The 18,977-nt window shown below is 45.5% G+C and overlaps 1 protein-coding gene across 3 annotated transcripts; it reads left to right on the top strand.

Moving 5' to 3' along the window:
- The first annotated feature begins 6,009 nt into the window (after nt 1-6,009).
- Nucleotides 6,010-18,512, top strand: LOC112649422 (nuclear RNA export factor 3-like). 3 transcript variants are annotated; one of them, XR_003129574.3, is made up of 19 exons: nt 6,010-6,050; nt 7,660-7,739; nt 10,466-10,640; nt 10,862-11,015; nt 11,639-11,722; nt 11,817-11,921; nt 12,046-12,126; nt 12,681-12,779; nt 12,944-13,053; nt 14,881-14,917; nt 15,261-15,329; nt 15,415-15,470; nt 15,619-15,726; nt 15,847-15,905; nt 16,016-16,131; nt 16,224-16,266; nt 16,811-16,883; nt 17,422-18,121; nt 18,233-18,512. XR_003129574.3 is itself a non-coding variant. In XM_025431717.3 (19 exons), the coding sequence occupies exons 1-18, from the start codon at nt 7,541-7,543 to the stop codon at nt 18,073-18,075; spliced, it is 1,755 nt and encodes a 584-aa protein (XP_025287502.1). In that variant the 5' UTR covers nt 7,329-7,540; the 3' UTR covers nt 18,076-18,121; nt 18,233-18,512. The 3 variants fall into 3 exon arrangements, 1 of the variants encoding a protein (XP_025287502.1); XR_003129575.3 differs by lacking the exon at nt 6,010-6,050 and adding an exon at nt 7,329-7,564; XM_025431717.3 differs by lacking the exon at nt 6,010-6,050 and having other exon boundaries at nt 7,329-7,739; nt 17,422-17,604; nt 18,072-18,121.
- Nucleotides 18,513-18,977: the final 465 nt, after the last annotated feature.

Raw genomic sequence — 18,977 nt, 5'->3', positions numbered from 1 at the left:
ATTTACAATAGCCAAGATTCAGAAGCAACCCAAGTGTCCATTGATGCATGAATGGAAAAAGAAAAAGTTACACATACACACACACATACACACACACACACACAGAGGAATATTATACAGCCATAAAAGGAATGGGATCTTGCCATTTCCAACAACACAGATGGACCCAGAGGGTATAGTGCTTAGTGAAGGAATTCATTCAGAGAAAGACAAATAACATATGACTTCACTCATAGGTGGAATTTAAGAAGTAGAACAGAAAGAGACAAAGAAAAAGAAAAGGAGAGATAAAAAAACCAGACCTTTAATTACAGAGACCAAACAGATGGTTGCCAGAGGTGAGGTGGGGGGGGGGGGCTGAAATAGGTCATGGGGATTAAGAGTACACTTTTCTTGATGAACGCTGAGAAATGTATAAAATTGTTAAATCATTACATTGTACACCTTAAACTAATATAACACTGTATGATAATTATATGTCAATTTTTAAAGTGGCATTTTTTTTCAGAAATAAAAAAAAATCATCCTAAAATTTATATGAAGTTTCAAAGGACCCCCAGTAGTTAAAACTGTCTTGAAACAGATGTGCAGAGGGTCAAGATGGTGGAAGAGTAGGGGTCCTCAACTCACCTGGCCCCCCAAACTTACCTAGATAACTTTCAAAACATCCTGAACACCTATGAATGAATTCAACCTGAGATTTAAAGAGAACAGCTGGAATGCTAGAGAGAAAAGTTTTCGCTTCTAACAAGGTAGGAAGGCAAAAAAGAAAACAAAAAGAAAAAAGAATAAAGTGGGGGAGGGGAACCACGAGTAGCCAGGCTAAAGCGGAGTGGCAAAAGCCTCCTGGGCAAGAAAGCCCAGCCCTGGAGAGGCGGGAACTTTAAAAATCCATGCCGGAGTTTTCCCTGTCAGAAAAGTGCTTAACAGGGAAATCGGGCAAAACACAGAAGGGGCAATGAAGGCTCGAGATTGTTGGAGTCACTATAAGAGGAGGGGCGCTTGGGGGAAAGCTCACTCCAAACCACGGTCGGATATCAGTAAAGGGCTGGAGTGCGTGCCACAGCCTTCCAAGGCATTTGGGATAAGCCAGTTGGTTAGGCGGGCTGGCTCTAGACAGAGGGGGCTGTACCCTGTTCCCTTTGGGAGAGGTGGTCCCCGGGAGTGCAGGTCCAGTGGCACAGGGCCCGGGATCCCAGGGCGCCCAAGCAGACAAAGCCAGCGATCCTGCATCCCTCCTGGGACAGGTGCAAGTGGGGGAGGAGGGCACAGGAAAGCAAGAATTCTCCTGCCACTGGGCGCCCCGCAGGCTGTGCAGATCAGTGTACCTGTGCCTGCCCCCGGGAGCATCTAAGCAGGTGCGGACTGGGAGACTGCGGTTCGTTACTCACGGGGAGCTCAACTCCAGAGCTGGAAATCTGGCTGCTGCCATTGTTGTTTTGCCTCCTTTCACCTTGTACCTGGGAGAGGCGGGGCCTCTAGGGAACAAAGGCCTCACAGGATAAACAGCTCATACTGAGCCCAGCACCTGGCAAAGGGCAGGACATCTCTGCCCAGGCACAGACACCTGAGAATCAGCACAACAGACCAATCCCCCAGGAGAACTGCTGGAAGAACAAGGGAAGAGCAAGTTTATTGAGCAAGAAGCACTGGGAAGCTCCAGGACTGAGGGAAAATAGTATATAGGACTAGAGGGTCCTTTTATTTTTCTTTTTCCATTACAACTAATTTTTATATCAAACTAAAAATTTCCAATATTTTTTTTCTCATTTGCTGCCTTAACTACAATATTTTACCAGCTCTTCATTTTTAAGTTTTTTTTTCCTTTTTGTGTTTCATATTTCGACAATTACATGTCTTACATGTATTTTTTTACTTCTGGAATCCCTTAAATGAATTCAATTTAATTTTGGTAGACATAGGAGATATGTTTTTTTTTTTTTTTGCCTCGTTTTGCTTTACAATGGTGGAAATTAGTACCTTCTAAAACATGCCCAACATACACCCAGAACAAAGTGGAATACCATGTTGGTTCATTCTGTGAGATTATATTCTCTCTTCCTTCCCATTCTGCCCCCCTCTTTTATCTTGTTTATGTTTTGGTGGTCAGTGTTGGGCTTTTATATAAGTATTGGTGGTTTATATAAATTTGGGATTGAGCATCTTCTAACATAGAGAACAAAATACATGCTGAACCAAGAGGATCACTCTCTAAGAACCCTCAGGTAGATGACATTCTCTCTCAACTACCACTTCCTCACTGCCAACTACCTCCCCCTTTTTTTCTTTTTCCAGTTCAATATTTTCTTTTTCTTTCTTTTTTTTTTTTTTTTTTTTTTTTTTTTTTTTTGCTTTTTCTGTTTCTACTTCTCTGTTTTTGGCTTTTTAGTTTTTCTACTTTGTTTTAGAATTTGTTTTTTACTTTAGTGGTCCTTTTGTTTTATTTTGTTCTGTTCTTTTTCTTTTATTTTCTGTTCTCTGACCTTGTCAGAATCATCTAGGGTATACTTTACTTAGGACTTTACTTTTGACTCAAGCTATTCATACAGCCACGCTGCACTAGACAAAGTGACTACAAGGAAGAATTCACCACAAAAGAAAGCACTGGAAACAGTGCTCTGCCACAGAGTTACAGAATTTGGATTTCAATACGATGTCATAAATTCAATTGAGAATTGAGAAGTACAATTATAAAGCTACTGGTGGCTCTGGAAAAGTGCATAAAGGACTCTAAAGACCTCATTACTGTATAATTGAGATGTAATTGGGCCAAAATTCAAAGTAGAATAAATGACATGCAATCCAAAGTAGATGTTCTAAGTGCTAAGGTTAATGAGGTGGAAGAGAGAGTGAGTTATATAGGAGACGAGTTGATGGTAAGGAAGGAAGCTGAGGAAAATGAGAAAAACAATTAAGAGTCCATGAGGGAAGGCTTAGGGAAATAAATGATAGCTTGAGAAGGAAAAATATACGTCTAATTGGGATTCCAGAAGAGGCTGAGAGAGAGAGAGAGAGAGAGGACCACAAAGTGTATTTGAGCAAATCATAGCTGAGAACTTCCCAAATCTAGGGAAGGAAACAGGCATTCAGATCCAAGAGATAGAGAGGACCCCCCACCCCAAATCAATAAAAATTGTTCAACACCTTGACATTCAACAGTGAAACTTCAAATTTCAAAGATAAAGAGAAAATTCTTAAAGCAGTGTGAGACAAGAGATCCTTAACTTATATGGGGAGAAATATCAGATTAACAGGAGACCTCTCCACAGAGACCTGGCGGCCAGATAGGGCTGCCATGATATATGCAGAGTACGAAATGAGAAGAACGTGCAATGAAGAATACTTTATTCAGCAAGGTTGTCATTCAGAATAGAAGGAGAGATAAAGAGCTTCCAAGATAGGCAGAAACTGAAGGAATATGTGACCACCAAAGTGGCTCTACAAGAAATATTAAGGGGGACCCGGTAAAAGAAAGACGGAGCCCAGAGAAGCAATCCACAGAAATGGGGAATGAATAGGTAATATGATGACACTAGATTCACATCTTTCAATAGTTCCTCTTAAAGTGAAAGGTCTAAATGATCACATTAAAGGGCACAGGGTATCAGACTGGATAAAAAAACAAGACCCATCTGTTTTCTGTCTACAAGAGATTTATTTTAGACATAAGGAAACCTCCAGACTCAAAATGAAGGGGTGGAGAACCATTAACCATTCATTTTTTTCCTTATTTTTTTTAAATTTTATTTTATTGGAGTTCAATTTGCCAACATATAGCATAATACCCTCAGTGAGTTTTCTTTATCAATTTCATCTTTTGTATTTTTCAGTTTCATAATTTCCATTTAGTTTATTTTGATGACTTCTCTTTTTATTTTTATAAATTTATTTTTTATTGGTGTTCAATTTGCCAACATAGAGAATAACACCCAGTGCTCATCCCGTCAAGTGCCCACCTCAGTGCCTGTCACCCAGTGACCCCCACCCCTGCCCACCTCCCCTTCCACCAACCCTAGTTCTTTTCCCAGAGTTAGGAGTCTTTCATGTTCTGTCTCCCTTTCTGATATTTCCCACTCATTTTTTTCTCCTTTCCCCTTTATTCCCTTTCACTATTTTTATATTCCCCAAATGAACGAGGCCATATAATGTTTGTCCTTCTCCGATTGACTTATTTCACTCAGCATAATACCCTCCAGTTCCATCCACATTGAAGCAAATGGTGGGTATTTGTCGTTTCTAATGGCTGAGGAATATTCCATTGTATACATAGACCACATCTTCTTTATCTATTCATCTTTCATTGGACGCCGAGGCTCCTTCCACAGTTTGGCTATTGTGGACATTGCTGCTATAAACATCGGGGTGCAGGTGTCCCGGCGTTTCATTGCTTCTGCCATTTACCATTCAAATGGTCCTGAAAAGAAAGCTCTGGTAGCAATTCTTTTTTTTTTTTTGTTTTTTGTTTTTAATTTATTTTTTATTGGTGTTCAATTTACTAACATACAGAATAACCCCCAGTGCCAGTCACCCATTCACTCCCACCCCCCGCCCTCCTCCCCTTCCACCACCCCTAGTTCGTTTCCCAGAGTTAGCAGTCTTTACGTTCTGTCTCCCTTTCTGATATTTCCCACACATTTCTTCTCCCTTCCCTTATTTTCCCTTTCACTATTATTTATATTCCCCAAATGAATGAGAACATACAATGTTTGTCCTTCTCCGACTGACTTACTTCACTCAGCATAATACCCTCCAGTTCCATCCACGTTGAAGCAAATGGTGGGTATTTGTCATTTCTTTTTTTTTTTCCATTCATTTTTTTTAATTTATTTTTTTATTGGTGTTCAATTTACTAACATACAGAATAACACCCAGTGCCCGTCACCCATTCACTCCCACCCCCCGCCCTCCTCCCCTTCCACCACCCCTAGTTCGTTTCCCAGAGTTAGCAGTCTTTACGTTCTGTCTCCCTTTCTGATATTTCCCACACATTTCTTCTCCCTTCCCTTATTTTCCCTTTCACTATTATTTATATTCCCCAAATGAATGAGAACATATAATGTTTGTCCTTCTCCGACTGACTTACTTCACTCAGCATAATACCCTCCAGTTCCATCCACGTTGAAGCAAATGGTGGGTATTTGTCATTTCTAATGGCTGAGGAATATTCCATTGTATACATAAACCACATCTTCTTTATCCATTCATCTTTCGTTGGACACCGAGGCTCCTTCCACAGTTTGGCTATCGTGGCCATTGCTGCTAGAAACATCGGGGTGCAGGTGTCCCGGCGTTTCATTGCATTTGTATCTTTGGGGTAAATCCCCAACAGTGCAATTGCTGGGTCGTAGGGCAGGTATATTTTTAACTGTTTGAGGAACCTCCACACAGTTTTCCAGAGTGGCTGCACCAGTTCACATTCCCACCAACAGTGTATGAGGGTTCCCTTTTCTCCGCATCCTCTCCAACATTTGTTGTTTCCTGCCTTGTTAATTTTCCCCATTCTCACTGGTGTGAGGTGGTATCTCATTGTGGTTTTGATTTGTATTTCCCTGATGGCAAGTGATGCAGAGCATTTTCTCATATGCATGTTGGCCATGTCTATGTCTTCCTCTGTGAGATTTCTGTTCATGTCTTTTGCCCATTTCATGATTGGATTGTTTGTTTCTTTGGTGTTGAGTTGAATAAGTTCTTTATAGATCTTGGAAACTAGCCCTTTATCTGATATGTCACTTGCAAATATCTTCTCCCATTCTGTAGGTTGTCTTTGAGTTTTGTTGACTGTATCCTTACCATGAAAGCTAAAGCAATGTCTGTACTACCAAAAGAAAAAAAGTTAAAAGCTTGAAAAGGTAGGAATGAATATTTGCAAACAATATTACAGAATTTGTGCTAGTGGGCTAGAAAATGAAGGACTTTTGTTTATCAGTGGAGAAAGGGACAAATGATAACAAATAATTTACGTAAAAAGCAAAATGCTTCTCCAGTAAACGTCTGGAAAGATGCCACACTGCATCAACTGAAGAAATGGCAATCTGGAGACGTTGTAATAAGTAAGTGAAAAAATCTATTTGCAGAAAATTATTTATGTGATTGCAAATTTTTAAAAGTATGTATCTGTAGCCACGTAAGTACACAAATATTTTAAGGTAGGTGTACACACTACCTAAACAGAAACACCTCTGGAAAATGTGCACCAATCTATTTACGTTGGATATCTTGGATACCTGTGAGTTGGAGTGAGGGGATCATATAGATGGAAGGTGCAGAATGATTTCATTTTTTAAGTATACATTTTTAATGTTTAGCATTTTGCAATTAGGCAAATTTGTTGAGGGGAACACTTGAAAATATCTAATAACCAATTCACAAGAAAAGTTCACATGTATTTACCATGTTATGAAAATGTTCCCATGATACTGCTTAATAAACAAATACAAACTTCAGCTTTTGATTTGACAGTTTATCTGTATATGTGTGTGTTTCTGTCTTACCCTTCCCTTACCCCAAATGTTCACGCTCTCCTGTGCAGAGTTTTCTTCACCTCTCCCAGGGACTGAATTTTCTCTCTCAGGGCATGGAGATCCAGAAAGGGATTGTGGACAGAGTAGAACATTCCAAAGGGAGTGGAAAATTCCAGAAAGTTCTGGCTAATGCACCGGAGCCCAAGCGCCTCCCTCCTTCTTTCTGCCTTGCAAAGCCCTCTGGTCGGAGACTTTCAGAGCTACACTTCTGGCTCTGACCACTACACTGACTGTATTTTTTTGTTGTTGTTGTAAAGGAAAAGGCACGATTTGTTTAATTCTACTCTCATTACAGTGACCCACCAAACTCTGTTTGCTATGTCCTTTATAGTTTCCAGGTCTGCTATGTGTGTGTGTTTTGCTTTTGGCTGGTGTGTGTGTGTGTGTGTGTGTGTGTGTGTGCGCGCGCGCGTGTGTGTTTGCTTGCTATTATCTCTCTGGAATGAGGTGGAGACGATGCCAGCCATGTAATTATTTTCAGAATATTCTGTTATTTTGCTCTAACTTTAAAAAAAAAAATCCCAATATTGAAGCAAGAATTTAGCTAGGCTACGTATGCATGGACATGTCACCGCCATTCTGTGGAGCTCAGTTGCAGTTTCTGTTTCTCCAAGTAGCATCTGAATGACCCCAAACAAGCTCTGGCACCTCATTAAACCTCAAGAAACCTCGAAAAGCTGGTGACTGTGATATCAGAGTCCCCTTGTTAAGGAATACATGACAGAGCAGATGCAATGTAACAAGTCCAGAGTCTGGCCTACAGCTGGCACTCAGAGTTCTCTGGGTTCACAGAATGAGGGAACAAGATGTATTGCAGTGGATACAGAGTCTGGCATACAGAGTCCCCTGTGTTTGTAGCTATAAGTACCTGGGTCCGGTCCCACCCCTCCTGACTCTAGTTGGCCTTTTCTGCAGGGCAGATTCAGTTGGAAACAGTTCCCTGGTAGGCTGGTAGCAAACTCAGGGGACAGTAATTATAAGAAATAAAGTCGCCTCGGGCGCCTGAGGCTGTCTTCTCCATGCCTTTGAGGAAGGGACTTCCCGTAAGGACTCCATCTTGCTTGTGTGGCGCTGACAAAGGGGTTCGGGACCTCCCCTCCCCTTCCTCAGCAGCCGTCGTTGATCTCCAAACCTCCAGCTCCAGACCCCACAGACTCTCTTCACAAGCAAACCGGGAGGACATTGGTGACGGATCACTGCCTTCAGTCCACACCATGGGTGAGTTGGTCAGCATGAGGCCTTGGTCTCAGATCCCCAGAGGGTATGAGGGGTTCTGGGCCCCTTCCCAAACCACATCACCCCACAGGACACCCAGCCAACCCCCTTTTAGAGGAAGGGTGGAGTGGCCCAAGCTGACTATTCTCCACTCTCTTGAAATGGGCTAAGTGGGCCCTGACGTTCCCATCCTGGTTCCATTCCACATGGAAAACTTCCCCTCCTATGGAAGTGGTCATGGCTGAGGTGAATTTTCTTCACTGGTTGAGGGGATAGACCTGATTTATGTGGTCTTCACAGGTCCAGAGTTTGGAGAGTGGGGAGGGTCTCCTAGGTTGGCAGGGTAGGAGGCAAATGGGAGGGGGTGTTGGTATAAATTAACATTCTCTGGATGCCTGCTAGAGGCTGGGGACAGGCAGAGCACCCACCATTACCCTTGACTCTTACATAAACTATTCAGGGTAGACTGTATTACCCCCATAGAAGTTTCTTGAGGTTTGTTTTATAACCCAGCATATGACCTCTTCTGGAATGTCCCACGTGTAGTGGTTATGTGCCCTGTTCCACGCCAATTAAGTGAATTTGTTAGTTTACTTAATTCTCATTTTAAAATCTCCACCTAGTGGAATTTATGTCTGCCATTTTATAGGTCACTCAAGGAGGTGTGCTAATGTTTCCCACTGTAATGGTGAATTTATCCATTTCTCCTTTTACTGTGATCACTTGCTTTGCACGTTTTGGCTCTGTGTTAAGACATGCACACAAATTTAGAATTTTGTACTAATGGCTTCTTTTTACATTGAAACTTTTATAATAATGAAACATCCCTCTTTTCTCTAGCAATGCTTTCCCCCCTTGAATTAATACCTTTCCCTTTAGTAATATGGTTACACCAGCTTGCAGTACGTTAGTGTGTAAATGGTACACATTTTGCCTTGTTTTAGTTTTATTTTCAAATTTTCTAGACAATTAAACTTTGCATGTGTCTCTTTTAAGGAGCATTTGATGGAATTTTTTTTCTAGGTTCATAATATCTGGTTTTCTATTTGGAATATCCAGTCTGAAACTTTTAATGTAAATATAGGTATAACTTGATTTCTATACAGCGTGTTAACTGCACATTTATTTCTGCCTGTTGTAAGGCCCTTTTCCTCTCCTTTCCTTGAAATTATTTAGTATTTTTTTAGAGGGAAAGAGAGGTGGGGAGGGGCAGGGGAGAGGGAGAGAGAGAGAGAATGGCTCTCTCTGAGATCATGACCTGAGCCAAAATCAAGAGTCGCACCCTTGGGGCACCTGGGTGGCTCAGTCAGTTAAGCCACGACTCTTGGTTGCAGCTCACATCTTGATCTTGGGGTCATGATATCAGGGTTTTGAGAGAGAGCCCCGCCTTGGGTTCCATGCTCAGCGTGGACTCTGCTCGAGATGATCTCCCTTTCCTTCTCACTCTGCCCCTCCCCTCACCCCTCCTCTTTCTCTCTGTCTGTCTCTCTGTCTCTGTCTCTGTCTCTCTCTCTCTCATGAATAAATAATAAAATCTTTAAAAAAAATTGGACCACTTAACCAACTAAGCCACCCAGGCACCCCTATATTAGTATTAAATTGTTACCTTATTTGGCCGGACAGTTAAACATTCTCATAGTATTTACCCTTAATACCATAATGTACTTTTTTGCCTTTTCACGGTCTGATGTAAATTACTTCTTTAAAGCTCTTCATTCAGACAGTGAAGGAACGTTGAAACACTTTGATTCCACTCACACCCTCCCAAGGTATTGCCATGAATTTTAATTCTATGTATATTTAAACCCCTAGAAGAAATTAGCCTCATGGTGCTATATAGTCGATACTCATTTAGACTTGCCTACATACTCACAAATGCCATTCATTAGTCTTTCTTTCCTGCATCTCTGTGCCTCCACGTGGGATCATATTTCTTCTGCCTGAAGGAGAACCTTTAATATTTCTTTTAGTCTGAGTCTTCTGGTCACAAATTTTCCCAGTTTTGCTACATTAACATCATTGTGAAATGTACATCTTTCCTTTAGGAATGTTTTTCCTTAAAGCATACTTTGTCTCCTCTTAGTATTGTTATACTGACTTGATTATCCCGTTACTTTGGGAAGGTTCTCAAGCAAGATCTCTTCAAATGCCACTTCTCCACATTTCCCTCTCCTTCATTCTTGGACTCAAATGAAGCATGTGTTAGATATGCCCACTACATCTCATTTAATTCTCTCCTCTCTCTTCTGGTATTATCCATATGATGTCTCTCCAGGCTATTCTGGATATTTTCATTAAATCTAACTTTCACTTCTCTAATTCTTTCTTCAGGTGGGAACTCACCCTTGACCCTTGAACCATAACACCAAACTTTCAGGGTGGATTTTGTTATCCCCCAAGGCAGAGGAGGGAACTGTGAATTAGAGGTGCTAGGCAACTTGTCCCAGGTCACCTAGCCTGAAAAGGGCAGAGCAGGGGGCTAACATCACAGATGAAACCCTAGGCCCAACCCCTTTCCTCTGTGCTCGATTTCTTCGTGGCTGCAAACGCTCCCCACGTCTCATCCTCCCAGGAAAGGGAACCACAGTGAAGTTTTTCAACCTTTTTGGCACTGTGCCCTATTTTGTTTTTGGATGATAAAAGTCAGTGATATTTCTTCATTAGCCATGGTATCTCCCCAGAACCTTTTGTGGCATTTGGGACCATTGACGTGTTGTTCTCAATTTCAGGGCATAATAACGTAGGTAACTCCTTGCAAAGAAGAGCAAGATGCTGGAGTATTTACCGAAGGAGATATAACAACTGGTCTGAACAAGTCAGTTCTGGCATTTGTCCTTCACCCCACCAGCAGCAAGATGGAGATCCAGCAACAAATGGCACTCACATGAGCACCCGAGTAAGATAGTAAGTGACCAGTCAGCATAGCTGAAATGTACCAGCCAGTGGAATATATAGCCTTGTAGTTGAATACATCAGTCTCTTCTCCAACCTGGAAGAGTGAAGAATGATAGAATCAGGATAATGATTGAGCAAACTTTATTGTACCCTGGGATCAGTTGGAAAATGTGTAATAGAAGTCTTTCTGAGCACATGTAGACTACTTTCTTCTTTCCACTTGCCCACAGCACTCCCTATGCCATTCCACCGTGTCATTGGAGAGGCAATTTTCAGAAACAAGACCAAGTCCAAGCTAACATGGAGGGAGAGCAAAAGCCTCCAGAGAGAAAAATGAAGGGGGAGAGGCAGGATGAGACCTCGGGGAGCTGGTTCAAGATCATAGTGAGTGTCTTGGCAAAAGGGGCCTAATATGCAGAAGAAGGTGAACAGAGGGAATTGTGTTGGACTCATGTAGAGATGCTGGGTACTTTTCTGGGGCAGAGGAGTGGGTAAGCAGTCTTTTTATTAACAGGAGTTAACATCCTAGATCAAGTAAGGGCAGACTCAGAGAAGCAATATAAAGGGAACAGACTGACTACAGGGAGAATCCGGTAGGTTGTCTAAGAGCAGAGGAGACTACAGCCAGGGAGATGGAGCAACTCCACACCGGAAGGCTCAGTTTAGCTCTAGCTGAATGTGGGAGGAGGTTGAGTCTCTGGTGTCCCCTTTGGAGAGGCAGGCTAAGGCACCCTGCCCTGAGCTAGGATCACTTGGAACTTTATAAAAGGAAGTACATGTTAAACATCTTAAGTTGATTATTTGAAGAAAAGCGTTTGAATGGAAAGGAAATCCATGTCTGGTACAAACGTTTGCAATAATGGATAATGTCCTATCAGAAGAAATTATTTTAAAGTTTTAAAGCCCCCCCCAAAAAAATGTATGAAACAAAGACAATGGTCTTCCCTAACCTTCTCTTAACCTTGGACTCCATTGTGTCAATCTCTTCTCCCATCTCTGCCTCCTAGATTCCATTCGGCATCAAATATGAAGAGACGTGGCTGCTGAATCTGATTCAGGGACAATGCAGTGTCCCCTTCACCCCAGTTGAAGTAAGAGAAGACAGTGAGGCAGATGAGAAGAAACAGGGCAGATGAGCAGTGTCTTGGGTCTCATATTCTCTTTCTCTTGCCATTCTCCCTATAGTTTCACTATGAGAAAATGCAGGCCCAGTTCTTTGTTGAGAATGCCAGCATTGCCTTTGCATTGAAGAGTGTCAACGGGAAGATCTGGGATGAGAATAATGAAACGGTGCGTGCCAAGGGCATGACTGTAGCTAGTTGGGGGCAGGAGGGCAAGAGAGGGGTAAGGTCTTGCGTGTTCCCAAGGCTCAGGTTTCCTGGTACTTACCCAGCCCCTCTTGTGTTCCCTACAGGTCTCTGTCTTTGTCTACCCCTCTGACGCACCCCACTCTGTGCAGAAGGAGCTGATGTCAGAAAAGGTGGAGCAGACAAAGGTAATGCAGACTCAAGACTAGTTGTGCATCCACATCCAGACCCACATCTTCTTCCCACACCTATTGCCCCCATCTCCACCTCAAACTCAGAGCCACTGACCCCATCTCTAACTCTGCAGCTGACCATGAACAAATGATACGTAGTTTCCCAGCAACCTCTTAAGAGCCAGAGAGTCCCCTATGCCTCTGGTATGCCCACAGCAGTAATTCTAGGGCATGTGAGGGCAGAGGGGTCTGCCTGGGAAGGAGACATAGGGATGGTAACGTGGGGAGGGGTTGGAGCTAGAGCTGTACCAGCCGGGCTTCTCCTCAGCCTTCTGATTGCCTCCTCTGGGCTTCTCGGAGACTTGATCACCCATGATATTGCAATGGTACTGAATCCTAGAAACAGCATGGCTGCCTCCCTGCAGACCCATGGAAAGAACATTTCCAAGGTGAGGACTCAGGCCCAGTGCTGAGACTGATGGTGAAGTGGGAGAGGTTAGGTAGAAGAGGCCCATTGGCCCCAGATATTCCCCGTTGGGGTCCTCACTCTAACTTTTTCCTCATCATAGCTTTTGCCCTTGAACCCAAGCAACAAGAAGCCTTACCAGCGGGATGGCCCATCCAGCATTATGCAGAATGCCTCCAGTATCAAGCCCTTGAACAGTGAGGTGAGGTGTGGTACCCAGATCCCTCTTTGAAAGGAAGGCAGGAGTGCTCATGGAGTGGTGACAAGAGTCAGGAAGTGGACTTGTTGGAAAAGGGAAGGGTTGCGGGTGCAGGATCATCCTGGCCATCTTTCTCTGCTCCATGTGTTTCCTCCCCATAATTATAGGTGAAGTCCGCAGGGGAGTTGGACAAGAGCAAAAGCCTGCAGCCAGAAGAGATGAGTGCCAACAGAAGCTCCCTGTGCACCGCTTTTCCTGATAAATCAACCAACATAAGGTCAGTTGTACACTATGTCACCCCATGGGACTCTGAACTATGCCTTATGGTGCCTGTTTGGAGGAGGCAGCAGCTCCGTTCCTTTGCGGGGGGGGGGGGGGGACCAGAGGCCCTATGCTCTCCTCCCTCTGTCCCTCACCTGTGCTTAGAGGTCTCCTTCCCTTCCTCTGACCTGCTCACCTGTTTGTCTGGTCTGGGATCTGTTTGCAGGCTATCTGCACACAGTTTTCTCTAGCGTGCCCTCTGCAAAGTGTGATCCATGAAGCAGGGCTCCCCTTCCTCACTAGGACCAGAATGACCACCTTGAACCACATGCTGTGACCTGGACAGAGAAGGGCCCTCTAGCCCAGAGCCTCATGCTGAGACAGGCCTTCCAACTCCCTCCTGAGACAGCGTTTCCCTCCCTTGTTTTGAGAGGGAGCCTCCTTTCCTTGAACCAAATGTATTGCCCGCCCCCCCCCCCCAACCCGCCCAATCTCAGGCAGCCACGATGGCTTTCCTGCCCCATGCTGAGGGCTGAGGTCCTGGGGAGCTGTTCCCTGAGGTCCTGTTCCTCTGGCCCAAAGCCAAGATCTGGTCCCTCCCTGGGAGACACCAGGGTTCCCTGAGTCAGGGGGCCAGAAGTGGGTGACTGCCAGTGAGCCGAGGGCTTTCCTGAAGCAGGGATGGAAGGCAGAGGGCAGAAGTGCTTGAGGAGAATGAAGGACAGGCCTCTCAGAGGCACTTCCCCCTCCCCTCCTTCCACACATCTCATCAACCTGACTGGTCCTTCAGGGGAGCCCTGGGGATCCCGACATTGGTATAATCCCTCAGGCTAGGAACCAACTGAGACAGGCACAGGTGCACAGGGGCCATCAGGAGGGAAAGCAGGGATCATAAGAGGAGGCCACAGAACCTCAGCCGTGCTGACCTGGGGCTTGACCCTCTACTCCTTCTGGGACAGGTCTCCTGCCCCTATGGTTGCCTTGTTCCCCATGCCCAGCTTGGATTTAGCTCACACAGGTGACAAAGTTTCAATCAGCATCCAATGGGCCCCCAGCCCAACACCTGCATGTTTTCCATTCCTACTTTGGGTGCTAGGGCCAGCCAGGGCAGATGAAGGAAAAGGCTGCAGCCATGGGGCCATTTCCTCCTTCTCTCTTCCTTCCTGACCCCTGCCACCATGGTAGAGCTTCTTTCCCTTCCCTTTGCTTTGCTTTCTCTTCCTCTTAGTCTCTGGTTCCCCTATGTCTCTCTCGCCTTTCTCCTCCTACCCTCTCCCCCTCGTCTGTCTTTATCTCCCTCCCTCTCCCTCCCTGCCTCCTGGTTCTTGCCTCACTCACTCCCATGCCCCAGCATCCTGGGCTATCCCTTGGTGGTGGTGGTGGGGGGGTCATAGTGCTGCAGAATGCTGGACCCCTAGTGAGGTAGCAGAGTCCTGGGCGCCCACCCCATTCCCTCTTCTCTCTGGTGCCTTCGGTAGGGATCTGAAGGAAAGAAGGGAGGCAGGGAGGGGAATTCAGCCCTGGAGCCTGAGCTCCAAATGTTGCTTCTGGTGGCACTGGAGAAGGCAGTCAGGGCAGTCTAGGTGGGAGCCGCCCAGGGGGAAAGAGAGGGAGGAGGGGGTGGGGTGGAGAAATGGAATCAGAGAGGAGGGGAAGAGAGTGTGTGCTTTCCCTATAGGTCAATCCACAGTGGAGGTGCCAAGGGCCCCGGAAGGCTGGGACACTGTGGTGTAGGTGGGACATACTGGGCTGTGAGTCAGGTGTAAGTGTGCTTGCTCCTATGACGAAGGACACTTGCAAAGAAAGTCTCACTAACTTTTCTATTTTGTCTGGATTTATGCAGCTCCATCCTGGAATTGTTTCCCAAGTTATTATGCCTGGTAGGTGTATTCCTTGATCATTGACTTCTCTACTGGCACGGATGCTTCCCACAACCTGCCCTGAAGCCATTTAGGTCTTGCAGAAGTTACAATTTTCATGACCCTTAGACCGTGGGATTCGCGTGGGAACCCGACAAGGGCTCCAGATATCCTTCAACCACGTTCTCCACAGGCATCAGGGACCTCAAGACGATGATCCCAAATGTAGTCTTGCCCATGTAATTTCAAGGGCCATTTTACACCTGGCCTCTGACCCTCACCCTCTCTGGGGCCCATCCTTTCCATGATTGTCCAGTACCAGCTCCTGGTCTACACTGCCCACTTCCTCTTTTCCTTTTCCCAGGATAGCCAGGAGTCGCCTTCACCAACCAGCATTGGTATTGCAGCTCACAAGAAGTTACCAACCTGCAAGGTGAGAAGGGTGGATCAAGCAGGGTTTTGGGTGGTGCGTGAGGAAGGGGTATCAGCCATGGTCCTGAGGACCATTGTGATTTCAGGGAAGCTTCTTTGGATCTGATGCACTGAAGAGTCTAATCCTGCAATTCCTACTGCAGTAAGTACTCCTGGGAATCTGGGGAAGGTGATGGCTAGGATGGGTGAGGTCACTCAAGCTCAGGACTGCTGACTGGGTCTTGAAATCTCATTTGGGGTCTAGACCACAAAGATAGACTATCCTCATTGCCACCCCCATCCCCCCGCAGGTACTACTTGATCTACGACTCTGGAGACCGTCAGGGTCTCCTCAGTGCCTACCACGATGAGGCCTGCTTCTCCCTGACCACTCCCTTCAACCCCAAGGACCCAGCCCTGTGAGTAGCAAAACTCAGACTCTGCTCCTGGGCCCTGTGGCTCCCCAGCAGACACAGGGCAGCTCCTGGAAACACTCACACTGGCCAGACCACCACCTCTTGCTCCCTTTTCTCTCCTAGAAGCAGCTTGTGTGAATACTTCAAGGAGAGCAGGAATTTGAAGAAACTTAAGGACCCCTGTGCGTGTGTGATGGGGAATACTGGACAGGGAAAGGGGGTGTGAGGAGATAATTATAAGGTCCCGGGTGTGGCAACCCCTGACCTTTGCTCCCTTCTCCTCTCTTCATAGCCCTGCGTGTTCAGCTGCTGAAGCAAACAAAGTGTGACATCGTGCGCTCCCTCTGTGTGCTGCCCAAAACTCAGCATGACCTCAGCTTCTTCGTGGTGGACATGTGGTTCCAGACGGTGAGCATCAGTCTCCTCCCTTGGGCAACCCCAGAAAGCCACAGGTGGGTAGAAAGTTTAGGTGACTTAGCACCTGGGCTCTTCTCTTTCAGGAGATGATGATCTGCTTCTCCGTCAATGGGGTGTTCAAGGAAGGTGCGTGTGTGTAGAACCTCCTCCCCAGATGCCCCCACTGCTCTCCCCACTGCTAGCTGGGCTCCCTCTCAGAACTCTCCCAGCTTTTCTGGTGCCTTCCCTCCCCTTCCTATTCCTGCTATGTTCTCCCATCTCCACTCTGCCCTCAAATCATCCCGGTCTGAACTAGGTCTGTGCCTGTCTGCCCCACATAGTCTGGGCATTAGGGACACAGTCTGTGGAGTTTGACGGCTCTCATCCTAGATCCTTACTCTGTGACCTTGGGTTCTTAACCTATAAGTTTCCTCATTTGCTAATGGAGCTAATGATGCCTATCTCTTGAGCAGCTGTGAAAAGTGCATCAAATGCACTTGATAGGGTCTCTGTCACTGGTAGAGTCCCTGTCACAGGGAATAGATTGCCTTCCCCATCCAGAACACCTTGACTCCCCAGAGAACAAGTGTCCCCTTCAGCATGAATATCAACTCAGACCCTGACTGGGGAATGCTGTGTGAGTATGTAAACATGTGGGATGCTAAGGGGGTATTGTTGTGTGTTGCTGAAGTGGAAGGAATGTCTCAGGATTCTGTTCGCGCCTTCACCCGGACCTTCATCGCTACCCCTGTCAGCAATTACAGGTGAGTGCTTTGTTGTGGGTGTAACACCCAGTTCAGTATGAGTTCAGGGGTATGGGAATGGGGAGGTACAGTCTTTGGGGTGTTCTCAATATTGTGAAAAACCATCAGGTACATCCAAGGAATCATGTCTCCTAGTGATTAAGAGCATTGGCTCTGAAATCAGATTATGGGTTCTTTCCCTGATCCCCACACTCACTAGCTTTGTGACCTTTGTCAAGTCACATGATCTCTTTGTGACACAGTGTCTTCCTCTGAAAATGGAGATTAGACCGTCCACTCCTTGGCAGGTGTGTTCGGTAAATATGGACGTAAAATTGTCCGTGGTTTGGGGATAAACCTATAAATGTAGTGAAATTGGTTAGACAATCTCTCTAAAGGGTGAAGGAAAAATAGAGGTACCGGCCAAGGAACCTGAGTGGCGTGCCCAGTAAGGGTATGGAAAGAATCTGGTTTCTGAGTGGCAGTGGGAGCAGGATCGTTGTTGGGGTGTGGGTTTGTCTATCTGTCCAGTTTCTAAGGTCCCATTTTTTTCCTTCAGCCTGTGCATCGTGAATGATGAGCTGTTTGTGAGGGACGCCAGCCCCAAGGAAACCCAGAGCACATTCTCTATCCCAGTGCCCACACACTCCTGCAGTTCCTGGCCCACCCTCTGCCAGAAGCAGCAGGAAGTGGTACAGACTTTCTCCACTCAGTCTGGGATGAATCTCCAGTGGCTTCAGAAGTGAGTGTTGGGGGTGCATGGGGATAGGAGGGAGCTGGGAGGAACCAAGATTGAATCATGTCAACTTGCAGGTAATTTGTTTTGCTCATTTATTTCACTAATTATCACCCTGAACATTATCCTTTCATTACTTATAAGCTGAGCTCTTCCTTCCTTCCTTCCTTCCTTCCTTCCTTCCTTCCTTCCTTCCTTCCTTCCTTCCTTCCTTCTTTCCTTCCTTCCTAGCTAGCTTCATTTTGTTTGTTGTTTTACTTTCCTAAATCCATGGACCTGTGCCTTTATTGACAAACATTTTGGTTTCAGGAGTTTTTCCCAGTGCTCACTGTGCCACAGGGTTCATTCCATTGCCTACATTGTGATAAATGTGGTGGCATGTTTCTTTTGCATAGGTTGGGAAATGGTACTGTGCAGTTAGATTGTGTCTGCTTTAGTTTTAATGGATATCACCTATGCTTTCTCCACACTAGGTAACTTCATGACAGCCAGTGGGACTACACAGGTTCTCACTTGGCCCAAGGTGAGGCTGAGGAATTCAGGCCAAATGAGCCGAAACTGGGTGGCCTGGGGATGAAACTCAGGGCTCCTGGCTCTGCTGATCTCCCAACTCCTTCTCTTCACTTCCCTCCAGGCCAAGCACACAATCCCAAAGGAGGCCCTCACCCAGACTCATCCAGGATCCTGAGAACGCAGCCCTGACAAGAAACTCTTGGATGTAGTCATCTTCATCCTCATCTTCATCATCTTTGTTGTCTTTTTTCTGTAGCCTGAGTTAGTTGACTGAGTGGGAGGTTTGCTTGGGGCTGGGAAGCCAACGTTTAACTGACACTAATCCGCTCAAAGATCAGTTGTGTATTTTCCCACTCAGGATCCTTGATTCTCTGCTTAATAAATAGTGACATAGCATGTTATGTTGAATCTATGCAAAATCCATTCGAGGCCTGTATTTTGATCACTGGTCCACAGAGAAAGAAAAGGAGAGTCAAAGAGGCTCAGTGACTCTTGGAAAACAGTAAGGGTAGAGGCTCAAAAACTGGACCTCTCTAACGCCCAGGCTATGTGTGTGTCCTGTGGCTGTGTGGCTACCACAGTGGGGCATGTTCTCTCTCACTCTGTCATACCTGGGGATGCTTTTCTGTGCCCCTAGTGTATTAGTCAAATAGTTTTAGGCAGAGAACACTATTCCTTCTTAGCCATACAAATCTATTCAAATTTAGCAACAATCCATTTGGGGAAAAACAGCAGTAAAGAGCACAAGAGAACCTGAGGAGAAAAGACTTGTCTTCATATATTACTGACATTGACACATAAAGACATAAGTAGAGAGAAAGGAAACTGATACTAAAATTATTAATAAGATCATTAGGAATACTCAA

The sequence above is a fragment of the Canis lupus genome, chromosome X (assembly GCF_003254725.2).
Source record: "Canis lupus dingo isolate Sandy chromosome X, ASM325472v2, whole genome shotgun sequence".
Lineage (NCBI taxonomy): Eukaryota > Metazoa > Chordata > Mammalia > Carnivora > Canidae > Canis > Canis lupus.
This window is presented reverse-complemented; position numbering and strand designations above follow the sequence as displayed.